Source organism: Mauremys reevesii, linkage group 4, assembly GCF_016161935.1.
Source record: "Mauremys reevesii isolate NIE-2019 linkage group 4, ASM1616193v1, whole genome shotgun sequence".
Classification (NCBI taxonomy): Eukaryota; Metazoa; Chordata; order Testudines; family Geoemydidae; genus Mauremys; species Mauremys reevesii.
The window spans coordinates 125,938,163-125,952,470 of NC_052626.1; the positions used below are offsets into that span (position 1 = coordinate 125,938,163).

Genomic DNA, 14,308 nt, shown 5'->3' on the forward strand with positions numbered 1-14,308 from the left:
GCCCATGGAGGATTCCAAGCTATGACAGTGGGCAGTGCACTGGGATTGCACCTGAGGAGACGTTACTGTAGCAAATAACATAAGGACCTGATCCTGCTCCCATTACAGGTCATGCAACACTTCAGTGGGAGTCTGCTGTTATGACAGCATGCTGTGCTGGGCACTTGGGGTAGCTTGCTTCAGAGAAGAAGGCTGGCCTTGTGGCCATGGCACTGAATTTGGGCTCGGGAGAGTTGGGTGCCATTCCTGGATCTGCAACAGACTCTGTATGGGACGTTGGGCAAGTCACTAAATAGTTCTGTCTCTGTTCTGAGAAGGAGAATTCTGCTTTGTCTATTTAGATTGGGGCAGGGACTATATTGTCTTATGGGCCCCTGACCTTGGTCAGGGCCTGTGCGGGGCCTGGCGCAGTGAGGGGGCCCCAATCTCGGTTGGGAACACGATAGTGTCTGCCATAATACAAATAATAATTCTATGAAAGCAGATTGCACTCTTGGCATTGTCGTCTGGTGATGGGCCTAAACAAAGACCTTTGTTATTTATTTCTTAGCTGGGTTAATTTCTCAGACTGGGGAAGCTGTTTTCAAAGGCAAATCCCTGGGGGACCTGGACAATCACAACTTTGATGCAAAAACAGCTTGGAAGGTAAAGGAAGCTGGGGGAGCTAAAAGCTTAGTGGTGTCCTGAGAAATCAATAGAGCGGGCTGGAGTGTTCCTAGCTGCACTGGAGGACAACAGGAAGCTTCTAAACACTGCCCCTTTCTCCACAAGCAGGGCAGGGTGCTGTTTGCACAGGTGAGAGGGGATGCTTTGAGCCGCAGCTCTGCTCCTGGCTACAGCTGGCTTTTCCTGGGAGATCACTCCCAAGCCAAGGTCCAGACTCAATCCTCTCCCCATCCAGAAAGGAGTGGTATTGCCAAGTGCTAGAGTCCTGCAGGTATCTTGGATTACCCCACACCTCTGCTAGCCTAGGACACTTCTCCTTTCAGCCCTGTCTAGGGCCCTGCCGCCCCACCGCTTCCATCAGCTGGAGACGTGAGCTGTTATCCTATTCCTGACTCAGCCTCCTCTGAGATCTTCTCTTCACTTGGATAACAGACTCTGCTTGCAGTTCCAGTGGAATCTGCCCAGCGTGTTGGCTCAGAGGTTTTCACACAGCCTCACAAGCTTTGTGGCTGGACTTCCCATTCTTTGGGGGACCCAGCTGGTCTGAGGCAAATGGACAGAGCCCCCTAGCAGGGAAACAAATTGCCTCAGTCTTGAGACCTGGGTTCAGGTCTCTGCTTTGCCACAGACTCCCTGTGTGACCTTGAGCAAGTCACTTAGCCACTCTGTGCCTCATTTATTAATACCCCTTGGAGTCAATGGCACTTAAGAGCACTAAGCTGGCCCTTCATTTGGGAAGCCCAGAGCTGGCACACCCACAGAGGCTGCAGCATGACTCAGAGCTCCAACCAATACTGATGAATTCATTGACAAAGAGAGCTAGAGCCCTATGGTTACTAGTGCACTAGGCTTTGGGACATCTGGGTTTCAGTGAGGCATGAGGGAGCAAAACCGCTCCTGTGAAAATCCACCCGAACGTTTGCTGGGGGTGGGAATGGATCAGAATCCCAGCGCTGACCGACGGGGAAGTTTGGTTCTGAATCCCAACTCTGGGCTGGATCCTCTGCTGGGGTAAATCGATGGATCTTTCTTTCTGTCTTTCTTTCTATCTATAGAAGAACTGGGTCTCGGGGGCCATCTCTGAACCAACTCTTTCTGGAGGTGTGAAAAGGTTTTTGGCAAACTTTTGCTTTCATTTTTGCTGATCTCTGAGCCTCCCAGTGTGGTCCAGGATGGATGCAGAAATCCCTGGAATCCTGAGTGAAAGGCTGCTCTCCTGAGTGGCAACCCCCAGTAGAGTGACCGCATGGCCCATTTTAGCCAGGACAGTCCCTTTTTTAAGCCCTGTCCTGGCCGTCCCGACTTTTTTGGCAAAAGTGGACATTTGTCCCATTTGCTCTTGCCAACTGATCAATGGGACAAATACCCATTTTTGTCAAAAGTGGGGTGAGGAGGAATGTGTGTGTGGGAGCAGCGATTCTAGCCCCACATGTGGGGCAGGCAGGGCTCGTGTGAGCAGCAACACCAGCCCCACACACCGGGGGGAGAGGACTTGGGTTATCCTTACGTGGTGTCCCATTTTCCCTTGGGGGGAATATGGTCACCCTACCTCCCAGGGATCTTCTTCTTGGGACATTACTGACAGACTTTTGCAGACCCAGTAGTTTGGATGAGGCTTGGCAAAGCAGCCAGACTTCTGGAGAATCACATGGCTCCAAATTCCAAACCGGTTTAGAGATTCTTCCATCACTCGTTTGAATCTCCTTTGTAAGCAAATGACGACGCATGAAATTCAGCAGGGAAAGTTTAGTGCTAAATCTCTGTCACAAAAATCCCACTGATCACCATGAGCGCATCTTCCCATCCTGTCCAATGCAGGGGTCTGGAACAGGATAATGAGACTGTGTTGTAAATCAGGTATCCGATTTGGCTGAGCTGGGTGGTCATGTCTGGGCAGGGTGATGGGGCATCAGGACAGGGCAGAGCTGTGAAATAGGCAGAGCTCAGCATAGGCAGGGCTGGGTGGTCAGGTTTGCCTGTAGAGAACTAAGCAACCTCTCTCTCTCTCTCTCTCTGCCCAAGATGGAATCCAGGACTGGGCTATGGGAGGGACTGGGAGGTCAGGACTGAGATGCAGCAGCAGAGCTTGGTGAGGGCAATGGGAGTTGCAGGTCAGGGCTGATTAGCAGAGCTGTGTGGGTGATACGAGCTAGGAACACCGGAGATGCCGCTAGAAGAAGGAGGAGCATCGGCAGAGCTGTATGTGGGAACCCAGCACTGGAATAGTGGGGTGTACTGCAGGTCAGGGCTGAAGTGTATTGATAGATCTGTGTGGGTGGGAAGCTTACAAAGCTCATTTCCCATATCGTGCCTTGTAATTATTTATTATATACAAGGCTTCAGACATGTATGTGGTGCTTTGCAAAACAAAAATGGAGTCCCTGCCCAGAAGGACTTAAAATCCAAGGAGCAGACAGTTTATTTTTGTCACCATACCACCTGGATCAGGGCCCCATTGTCTTGCGTGCTGCAGACACTCGTAGCAAGAGACAGCCCTGCCACAAGGAGCTATAGACAAAGGAAACAGAGGAGAAGTGACTTGACCAGGTCCCACAACAAGTCAGGGACAGAGCCAGAAGCAGAATGCAGGTCTGTCTGATTCCCCATCCAATGGAGTTACTCGCATGCATAAGTGTAAAACAGGGTGGAAAAGGGCTCCCCACCTGGTCCTAAATTAAGACACTAGCAGCAGGAAGAAGCAACAGATAAAGGGGAGCAGGCAGGGCAGGATTAGGGTGAAGAAGTTTGGTCATTTGCATCGCTCACCCAACGGATGACAATGGAGGGTCCTGTTGAGTCTTGGTTTCATTGTAAGACGGGGTATAAGGCTCCTTAGAGAAGAGAGTTTGGGGTAGGATGGTGTGAGAGGACAGGGCGGTGGGGAAAGCAGGCAGGAGCTCTGTAATCTGGGCCCTACATTTAGTGAGTGCTGAAATTAGGGGAATTCACATGCAGTAAGAAATAGGACTTTAAAAGATAAACAGAGGAGAACAGCCCCTTTTGAGGAGCCAGGTTTCTCCGATTAGAAACCTGGGGCATGATTCTGCTGCCACTTACAGGAGTAAACTGAGAGTGGCTCCACTGGCGTGACACTAGCGTTGATTCTGATCTCACTCCAGTTTAAGCTCCTGGCTCTACTGTACTGCCAAGGACTAAGAACTCTCTCCTGTCTCCAGATTTTCTGGAGAAATATCTTTCTTCAAAGCAACAGTTAGTTTATTCCCCATTCAGCTTTGGAGGACATTTTTTCTCAGTGTGAGCACCGAGATTATTAAAGCCTATAAGATCATCTCTTTTGCTACAAATTGCATTTCATTGCATGCATGGGATCTGTTATGTCACAGGGAGATACACCCTTGGGAAAGAGCACTGGGGCTTCACCTGAAGAGCACAGTGTTAGGTTATTTTTATTTACACATCACACAATTAGCCTGTGGAACTCATTGCCACAAGATAATGTGACAGTGGTGAGTGTGTATTGTGGGTCCCTCTCTGTGCCTGATCCACAGAGTATATTAGTTGGTACAGCCTCCGGCTACAGAGCCTTGGCTTGTTATCTAGGCTTTTAGCTTTGACGGTCACTGATTCAGTCCCAATATGTTGGCCGAGGGGGTGGCCAGAACAATAGCACTAAAGCAGAAAACCTCTGAAGTAACCAAAACATTTTTCTCCCACATGTTCATCTGTAAACAATATGTAACTCATCAATTAAGCAGGCCCTGACCCCTTCTAGTGGCTAATCCATATAAAGCATAAGAGCATGCTGTTTCTACCAGGAAATAGAGAATTAGTTCAAGTGATAGAGGCCCATGCTTGGAGCTGGAGATATTATATTTTATCCCAGACAAGACAGCCTCTGGGTTTGGGGATTGATTAGGGATAGGCTTGGCAGAATTGAATTTTTATTTTCCTTTATCATTTTAACAGATATTGATTTATTTTAAAGCATTTTTTCTAGTTTTAGCCATTTAAACGTTCACAGTTATCAGAAATTATGAGTGGGTCAGACAATGATTTAATGGCAGTAGATGTGGAGATTCAAAAGTTAAGGGTTTATAACCCTTAAAACACAAATTTGGCAATGTCCTGTCAAAACGTATGCAGTAAGCCGCCTTAAATCAAACTTGATGTTCTCAAGCAGCATTTTTCTTATTTTGCCTAGCTGTCAACTTTGATTATTATTGGTGGAAATACTCTTTGTCAATGTCTGCATGGACAGTGATATTGGTTTGTTTTTTTACCAACACTTACTGATTTTTTTTAAAAAAATGTAATCCATCCTAGCCTAGTTACGTATCATGTGAGCTAAGTCTGTCTTTGTCCCCTTCTAGTGGCCAGACTGTGGAAGGAGATTTAAATTACACTGGCTGAGTGAATGGGGCTGATTATTTATTATCTAGCAGTAGCAGTATATGCTCTTAGATCCAGAGCTCCTGGGTTCAGTCCCTGCAGATAACCCATCTAGGGTGATTGTTACAGTGGTAAATATTTTTGGAGAGATTTCCCCCCTCCTACTATTTTTTTTCCTAGTCTAACCCCTGATCCCTGTGTTATTTCATTGCTGCCCTAACAAATCCCGAGTTTTTCAAAGCTGAAGGATATTCATTACTGAGCTTGCTACTTCTCAAGTGCTTTAACTTCCCACAACTGCCATCTTGGCGGTTCCCACCCTGACAAACAGCAGGAGGGATTTTAAAAAGGAGATTTTAGATGTATAATGCATGATGGCTGATCTTCCTGGTGACATGTCTTTCCCTGCACGAGAGGAGCCAGTGTACCTCACTCATGGCTTTGGTGCATGTGAGCTAGCTTGTCTTTCCCCAGCAGGGGATGTAATATCCTATCAGAACATAGCCATCAGGCACGGAGCTCTGTTTGTAGGGCCAATTTCTAACTGCTCAGTGCCCCCAGTGGGGCCAAAATTTTCACTGTCCTTTTGGCCTAGTGCTTGGCCAATACTCAGGGCCTTATAGAGTTGGGATCATTAGAATGAGAAGTAGTTTCTACCTAACTCGTAGCATCAAGCAAACAGCAGGGCCTCAGAAATCCCCATGCCTGCCACTCCAGCGAGCTCAGTGCCCAGGAAGTTCTGTCTTTCTGCTTCCTCTCAGGGTCACGCTCACAACTGCGTCTCCAGGCTTCCTGTCTCCAACACACACAGGCTGCAAAATCAATCTCCTAGCTCCTACATTGGCGGTCAGGGAAACTCAGCCCACACAGCTGAGCTGCAACCAGCCATGTGCCTTGGGCAGTCCCTGCATTGTTCATAGCTGTCTGCTATAAAAATGGGCTTAATTGCTCCTTCCATTGAGTCACATACCCACTGAGTTTAGAGGTCTATGATTGTCCTTGGATCAAAGCAGGGCCACCCAGAGGATTCAGGGGGCCTGGGGTCTTCGGCGGTGGGGGGCCCCCGCTTCGGTGGTAATTCGGCAGCGGGGGGGTCCTTCCGGTCTGGGACCCGCTGCCAAAGTGCCCCGAAGACCCGCGGCGGGCCCCCCCACGCCGCCGAATTACCACAGAAGACCCGGCACTTCAGCGGCGGGGGGCCCCCACTTTGGTGGTAATTCGGCGGCAGGGGGTCCTTCTGCCCCAGGTCAGAAGGACCCCCCCACTGCCGAAGACCCAGAGCGGAAGAAGCTCCGGGGGCCCGGGCCCCGCGAGAGTTTTCCGGGGGCCCGGGCCCCGCGAGAGTTTTCCGGGGGCCCGGGCCCCGCGAGAGTTTTCTGGGGCCCCCGGAGCGAGTGAAGGACCCTGCTCCAGGGACCCCAAAAAACTCTCGTGGGGGCCCCTGCGGGCCCGGAGCCTGGGGCAAATTGCCCCACTTGCCCCCCCCCCAGGCAGCCCTGGATCAAAGACCCTCCTGAGGGCAGCCATTAGCACCTTTCAACATAACAGTTCCCTGAGATCCATCCAGGCAATGGAAAAGCTCAGCAGACCCTTTAATTGCTCACTGGGTTCCAAAATAAAGCTTTGCTTCTGCATTGATCCCTGTGCAAGATGCAGTCCCCCCTCATCCTGCCCTACTTCTTGGCACCCAGCGGTCTGTGTGCTGTGTGCTGTGCCGTGAGATATAGCGGGCACATGGCAGACTGCTCCAGCTAATCTCCAAACTGATCTCTGCCACTGCAGCCTTTGAGGCTAAATGGATTTTTTTTTTATGTTGGGGAATATAGGTCATCCCTAACCTTAAAAAAGAAACCAAACAAGAAATAGAAAAGCCTAAGCTGCAATCTCTGGTGTCTTGACAGAGGTTCAGTTCAAATAGCCCACGTGGAGGGGACTCTAGTGAAAGGAATGGATCTGTATGTGAGTGAAGGCCCTTGCGATTTCATAGAGGATCTGGTCTGGCGCACACATTAATGTACTGTTAACAAGCCGCCCCCGCATCAAGGAACCTGTGGCTAGAATTTCTGTGGGTGGTTTAGCTTCAAACTGCTGCTCTCCAGAGAAAGCAGCCCTTGATGGGCAGACTCAGGCAACAATCACATGGGATGCTCCCTACTGATCTAAGGTACTAACCATCGCCTGCAGTGTCATAGCAGCTAAGCACCTCACATTCTGTAAGGTATTTATCCTCACCACACCTCTGGTAAGCAGCCAGGGTAGTGCTGTTATCCGCATTGTACATAGGGGAACAGAAAGATTAGGATCTAGATGTATAACAATATTTGGTTCATAGATTCCAGGGCCAGACAGGACCATTGTGATCATCTAGTCTGACCTCCTGCATAACCCAGCTAGAGAACTTCCTTAAAATATTTCCTAGAGCAGATGTTTTTTAGAAAAACACCCAATCCTGATTTAAAAGTTGCCAGTGATGGAGATTCTACCACAATCCTTGGTAAATTGTTCCAGTGGCTAATTACTCTCACCATTAAATATATCTGCCTTATTTCCAGTCTGAATTTGTCTAGCTTCAACTTCCACAAATGGATTGTGTTAGATCTTCCTTTGGTAGATTGAAGAGCCCATCATTCAATATTTGTTCCCCATGTAGGTACTTATAGACAGTAATCAAGTCTCCCCTTAACCGTCTCTTTGTTGAACTATCTAGATTGAGCTCTTTGAGTTTCTTGCTATAAGACAAGTTTTCTAAACCTTTCATCACTCTTGTGGCTCTTCTCTGACCCCTCTCCAATTGATCAACATCCTTCTTGAATTGTGGGCACCAGACCTGGACACAAGATTCCAGCAGCAGTTGCACTAGTGCCAAATACAGAGGTCAAATAATCTCTTTACTCTTACATCAGATTCTCCTATGAATGCATCCAAGGATTACGTTGGCTCTTTTGGCCACAGTATCGCACTGGGAGCTTCTGTTCAACTGATTACCCACCACGACCCCCAAATCTTCTTCAGAGTCACTGCTTCCCAGGATAGACTCAACCATCCTGAAAGTAGGACCTACAGTCTTTGCTCCTAGATGTACACATGTACTTTTCACCGTATTAAAACACAGATTGTTTGCTTATGCCCAGTTTACCAAGTGTTCCAGATCACTGTGTATCCGTAACCTGCGATCTTCATTATTTACCACTCTGCCAAGTTTTGTGCCCTCTGCAGACTTCATCAGTGATGGTTTGATGTTTTCTCGGCGATCGCTGATAAAAATGTTAATTAGCGTAGGGCCAAGAATAGGTCCCCACTAGAAACACATCTACTCAATAATTCCTCATTTGCAATTGAGGCCATTTAATATGTGCCATGTTAATTTTATATCATTGTAGTTTTGTTAATCAAAATGTCATGTCATGACTCGCCCACACAAGTCAGATGCCTACAGAAGTCTAAGTCTAGTACATCAACACTATTGCTTTTATTAAACTTGATATCTTTTTTGATGAGATTACCAGTTAGTTGGACAAGATCTATTTTCCATAAACCCATGTTGACTGGTATTAATTCTATTGCATAACTCCCACTGAAAGCGGGGCCCCTGGGCGGGTGAGGCAGGTAGTGGCTTGTGTCCTGGGGCAGAGCCCGACCTTGTTACTGGCCCCTCACTGCCATCTCCTCCAGAAATCAATGGAAGTTAGGTGCTTAAATACCTTTTAAAAATCTGGGCCTGAGCGATTTGCCCAAGGGAATGTGTGGCAAAGCAGGGAACTGATCCCATGTATCCTGAGTGCCCTGCTTACTGGGCCTTTCTTCCCCTCTGGAAAGCCACCTGTGGGCAGGGACATACCATTCATTTCTATGGTTGAACGTTGCCTTCTCGCCCACACAAGTGGGGCCAGCTCTGCTCTCCTCCCAGGATGTGAGTTAACAGGGGTCATAGTCATTTCCCACTGTAGCTGCCTTTCCCTCAATGACCACCAGGGCGAAGACAGCCTTTATACATTCCTACCCTGCACCCTGGGGAAAGCAAGAATGTAATCAGATGGACACTGATTAATGTAGGAAAGGTGGCTGCTCAGTGGCATTGCACCTGCCGTTCTGCACAGCAGCGGGCGCTGAGGAAGGAGCCATGGTCCATTTTTGTTTCGTCGCACTGACCTATTCTGAGGTCGTGTTCATGTGTTTGTCACCAGTCAATGCGTAGATTTCATTCATGTCTGTTTCCAATGCATTGTTCACATACATAGTGCATGGAGCAGTCATAGTTGCATTATGTACTTGAGCTGGATCCAAACATCCCTGAGACCCAAAAGCGGACTTTGCACATGCTCCTTTCTCAGTATTCAGCCTAATCTGACCCCCTCCCCCCAGATCTCAGAGTGCCAGGAACATCTGGAAAACTTAGATCCCACCTCTACGATACATTAAACACTTCCCTGACTAGCTGGAGCTTTGGCATGGAGTCTCCAGGAATTAAAGATCATGTCATGTGATCAAATCTCCAGGAGTACATCCAACCAGAATTGGCAACCCTATTGGGAGCCCAGCCTCCTGGTCCCAGTATTCCCCACCTCCCCCTCGCCCCAGGAGTCCAAGCTATTCTTTCAGGTCCTAAGCCCACATCCTCAATGGTATTCAAGCTCCTAACTTCATTGAAATCAATGGAAGTAAGGGGCCTAAGTACTTTTCAGGAGCTGGGTTTAAAGCACTTACTTCAAGAGTGTGAGTAATCCCAGGGCCGGTGCTACTATTAAGGCAAACTAGGCAATTGCCTAGGGTGCCAAAAAGCAGTGCCCCCAATTTTTTTTTTTTTTACAGCAGTTCCTCCCTGAGTGCACAGTCACTGCTCCACTTGTCCCACCTCCCAGGCTTGCAGCGCCAATCAGCTGTTTGGCGCTGCAAGCCTGGGAGGGGAGGAGAATTAGAGAAGGGGCGGCGTGCTCAGGGAGGACACTGAGCAGAGGTGAGCTGGGGTGGGGAGGTGCCACACGGCTCCCAGGGAGGGAGCTGCCACGGGGGGGGGGCACCTCAGGGTGGAGGGGAGCTGCCACAGGGCTAGGGGGAGCACAAGGTGGAAGTTTCACCTAGAGCGTGAAACTTCATTGCACTGGCCCTGAGTAATCCCCGTGACTCCAATAGGACAGTTACATGCTTAAAAGTGAGCCTGCGCTTGAGCTTTGCTGAATTGAGGCATCAATCTTTTGGTGTTTAAGTACCGAAGAAGGCAGGGTAGTAGGAGACCAATGCAATGAAAACACTCTCCCTATCTGAATATACCGTGCTGTGCTGTGCAGATCAGGCAGTGGGGAAAAGTGACAAGTTGTCAGGACAAAGTCTGATCTGGCATAACTCCGTGGAAGTCCATTGAGTTTGGATTTACGTCAGTGTAAGAGGTCAAAAAGAGATGTGGACAAATTGGAGAGAGTCCAGCAGAGGACAACAAAAATGATTAGGGGTCTGGGGCACATGACTTATGAGGAGAGGCTGAGGGAACTGGGGTTATTTAGGCTGCAGAAGAGAAGAGTGGGGGTGGGATTTGATAGCTGCTTTCAACTACCTGAAATGGGGTTCCAAAGAGGATGGATCTAGACTGTTCTCAGTGGTAGCAGATGACAGAACAAGGAGCAATGGTCTCAAGTTGCAGTGGGGGAGGTTTGGGTTGGATATTAGGAAAAACTTTTTCACTAGAAGGGTGGTGAAGCACTGGAATGGGTTACCTAGGGAGGTGGTGGAATCTCCTTCCTTAGAGGTTTTTAAGGTCAGGCTTGACAACACCTTGGCTGGGATGATTTAGTTGGTGGTGATCTTGCCTTGAGCAGGGGATTGGACTAGATGACCTCCTGAGGTCTCTTCCAACCCTAATCTTCTATGATCAGGATCTGGCCCATCTGTGGATAATCTCGCCTTTCTCATGGCAATAACATTACCCTGCTGAGGAGTGAAAATGCTTCAAAGATCACTGGGCTGGATTCTGATCTTATTTCCACCAGTGTCAATGTGGCTCTGTTCACTTCAGTGGAGTTACTCTAGTTTACACCAGCATAGATGGGAACAGAATCTGTCCCATGGTGGGTTCCCTTGGCATCCGGTCCCAACTATGCATGGAATCTCAGGTGTATTCTGTGGCAATGAGGGGTCTGGAGTGATTTTGGAGTGTGCTGTATTTATGACCTAGGAAGAACTATGTTTCTTAAACATCCGGTTAAGGAAATATGTGAGCTTTATATTAAGGTGAAGGCTCTTTTCTAAAAGAATCATACTCCCATTATGCTGTTAGTCATTTTGGTCAGTTTATTAGCTGGGATCATATAAGCAGGGGCCTTGATAGCTTTGGTCTCCTGCAGGCTCTGTTCCCTTGTTGCATTTCCTGACTACAATCAATAGCAACTTCTTTTCTCAAACCTCAAATGGGCTCCCTGCCCCTAACTAGCTAGGTAAAGGCCCCAGGGGATTGCCAGCTATTTACCAGCTCCACTCAGCCTGATGTGAACTCAGGGGCAGCTGGGATCTGAGCCCAGGCAGTGGGATGATGCAGGGAGTTGTCAATAGAAACATAGCCCTAGAGGGCTATGTGCAATCTTGGGGTCCATGCAGGCTTGTACCCTATCTGGACCCAAGCATTCTTAGCCAAGGTAAGGGTGCTTATGTGGCCAGCCCTCAGGGAGCGCTGTGAGGGGTGATGGTACTCTGCAGCATGGGATCACAACCTGGGAGCTGCAAACGGCTATCAGCTACCTCCTCTTTCTTCATGGCTCGTTGGGACTGAGGTCCCCAAACTAGTTGTAGCAATATGGGGTCACAGTATTCTTGCCAGCAAGCTAAAGAAGTATGGGCTGGATGAATGGACTATAAGGTGGATAGAAAGCTGGCTAGATCATCGGACTCAATGGGTAGTGATCAATGGCTCTATGTCTAGTTGGCAGCCGGTATCAACAGTTAGCCTTCTTGGTAACAAGGGCAAACAGCATTTTGGGTTGTAAAAGTAGGAGCATTGCCAGCAGATTGAGGGACATGATCATTCCCCTCTATTCAGCATTGGTGAGTCCTCATCTGGAGTATTGCATCCAGTTTTGGGCCCCACACTACAAGAAAGATGTGGAAAAATTGGAAAGAGTCTAGCTGAGGGCAACAAAAATGATTAGGAGGCTGGAGCACATGACGAGAGACTGAGGGAACTGGGATTGTTTAGTCTGCAGAAGAGACAAATGAAGGGGGATTAGATAGCTGCTTTCAACTACCTGAAAGGGGGTTCCAAAGAGGATGGATCTAGACTGTTCTCAGTGGTAGCAGATGAGAGAACAAGGAGCAATGGTCTCAAGTTGCAGTGGGGGAGGTTTAGGTTGGATATTAGGAAACACTATTTCACTAGGAGGGTGGTGAAGCATTGGAATGGGTTACCTAGGGAGGTGGTGGAATCTCCATCCTTAGAGGTTTTTAAGGTCAGGCTTGACAAAGCCCTGTCTGGGATGATTTAGTTGGGGATTGGTCCTGCTTTGAGCAGGGGGTTGGACTAGATACCTCCTGAGGTCCCTTCCAACCCTGAGATTCTATGAAAAGGTTAAGAACCGTTGCTCTTCTGAGTCCCAGCCAGGGTGAGGCCAGGGATGCCTCCAGTGCCCAGGGATGCTCAGCTAGGGGGTGGAACTCTAACTGCAGAGTGATTGTACTGTACCCAGCCCGAGGGGTGCCCATCCTGGGTGATGTCAGCCCTTCATTTAGCCTAAGCCTTCTCCCTCTGACTCACCCAAACTACCATCTGTTCTGTCTGGGCGGCTTCAGTGTCACCCAGGCTTTAGAAAGCTGAATGAATCATCCTTTCAAAGCATCGCAGTCTCTGGATCCACAAGGCACACGGATCTCCTTCTGTCTCTATTTTATTTTATTTAAATCCCTGAGCAGGAAGTGCTGAGAGGAGAAAGGGTACCATGGTGTGTTTAATGCTTGTGTCCTTTAAACGCAGAGAGCTGCAAAGATGTCCTCTCTTCTAATTATCCCCAAGCTGAGGTCATCACCTTCTCTTAAAGCTTTGGTCATGCGCTGGCAGGCAGAGAGAACAAAAGACGAGTTAGTGGGGCCACGTTTGCCTGCCCTCAGCCGCACAGGCAAAGATGTTTTTGCTGTGAAAGACTCTGAAAATCCTTGTTTTTGCAGGACTGTCGAATCCCCTCTGACTCCCTTGGAAGCTGGGAATTGCGCAGACCATTTGCTGGGTCTAAATATACCCAGGGCGGGCGAGGGAAGAGGGGGACGAGACTGGATTCTCCCGCCACGCTGTAACCTTGCTTGTTGTGCATGTGTCGTACGACCGTCTGTCTGACGTGTACCACAGTCCTCACCCCGCCCTGCCCCCACTGATGACGCCATTAATGACTCCCGTGCTGTCTGACTGTTCCAATGAACCCTCTCACTCCTCGTCATTTGTTGACTGACCCGTTGGCCGGCGTGATTGCTGTCGTTCTGCTGTAGTAACTTAGACAGCACCCGGATCTCGCCGCAGACGACCATAGCTGGGCGTCAGCTGCTCATCACAGACGCCCTGTCGCAGGCACCATCTGTGCTCTCACCGTGTCCATCCGCCGAGCGGTAGCTGTGGACTATTTTCTTTTAATTATTATTTTTAGACTCTGTGACGTTTGCTCCAGCCTCCTCCAATGTACAGATTCCTTCTCTAAAAGAGGCTGCTCCTGGGATTGGTTTGGGACCCATTGGACAATGGCTCCTGAGGTGCATGGGGGTGGGGTGGAGAAGCCTCCAGGAAGTCCAAGTTGCAATACTAGAGTAGCCAATGACTGCGTGCAATAGCAGAGACCAGGTGGACCGGCTGGCCTGATATGGCTAGCTTCTTTCTAATGCTGTTACATATCTCTGTGACCAAGGCAATACTAATTCCATTACCTTATATGCTGTACACATGCCTCTTCCTGTCAAGCAGTACTAGAGTTCTAATAAAGAGATCTGGGAGCTGAAATTTGTTTCTTGTACGTGTCACTGCCTCTGCCTTTCCTTTGCACAAGCTTGCTGAATCCATCCGGTTATCAGCCAAACCCACTGCATTTATAAACTGCAGCCAAGACCCTGTATAACCCTGCAGCACCCTGGGCCTCTATTCTACAGTATGGTCCCCCACGTTCTGTGTCCAGGTCCCTGGACTCTGTGACAGGGTCACTGGATTCTACCTCAGGACATCTGGGTTCCACAGTGCTCTTGGTGTAGCAGACTGGAAATTCCATGGTAGCTTCATTTAAATGATTCCTGGTTTTATGTGTTCTTTGTTTTTAATATGAATTTCCCTACTTGACAG

The 14,308-nt window shown here is 48.7% G+C and overlaps 1 protein-coding gene across 4 annotated transcripts in view; it reads left to right on the forward strand.

Annotated features, from left to right (window-relative positions):
- The window catches only part of KCNC4 (potassium voltage-gated channel subfamily C member 4), a 52,221-nt gene extending 38,246 nt beyond the window's left edge, over nucleotides 1-13,975 (forward strand). For all 4 annotated transcript variants that reach the window (XR_005598461.1, XR_005598460.1, XR_005598462.1 and 1 more), the window contains one exon: nucleotides 13,159-13,975. Coding sequence is in view for 1 of the 4 variants with exons in the window: in XM_039538738.1 (XP_039394672.1) it covers nucleotides 13,159-13,178 (20 nt within the window). In the remaining 3 variants the exon portion in view is untranslated. The remainder of the gene's footprint in view (nucleotides 1-13,158) is intronic.
- Nucleotides 13,976-14,308: the final 333 nt, after the last annotated feature.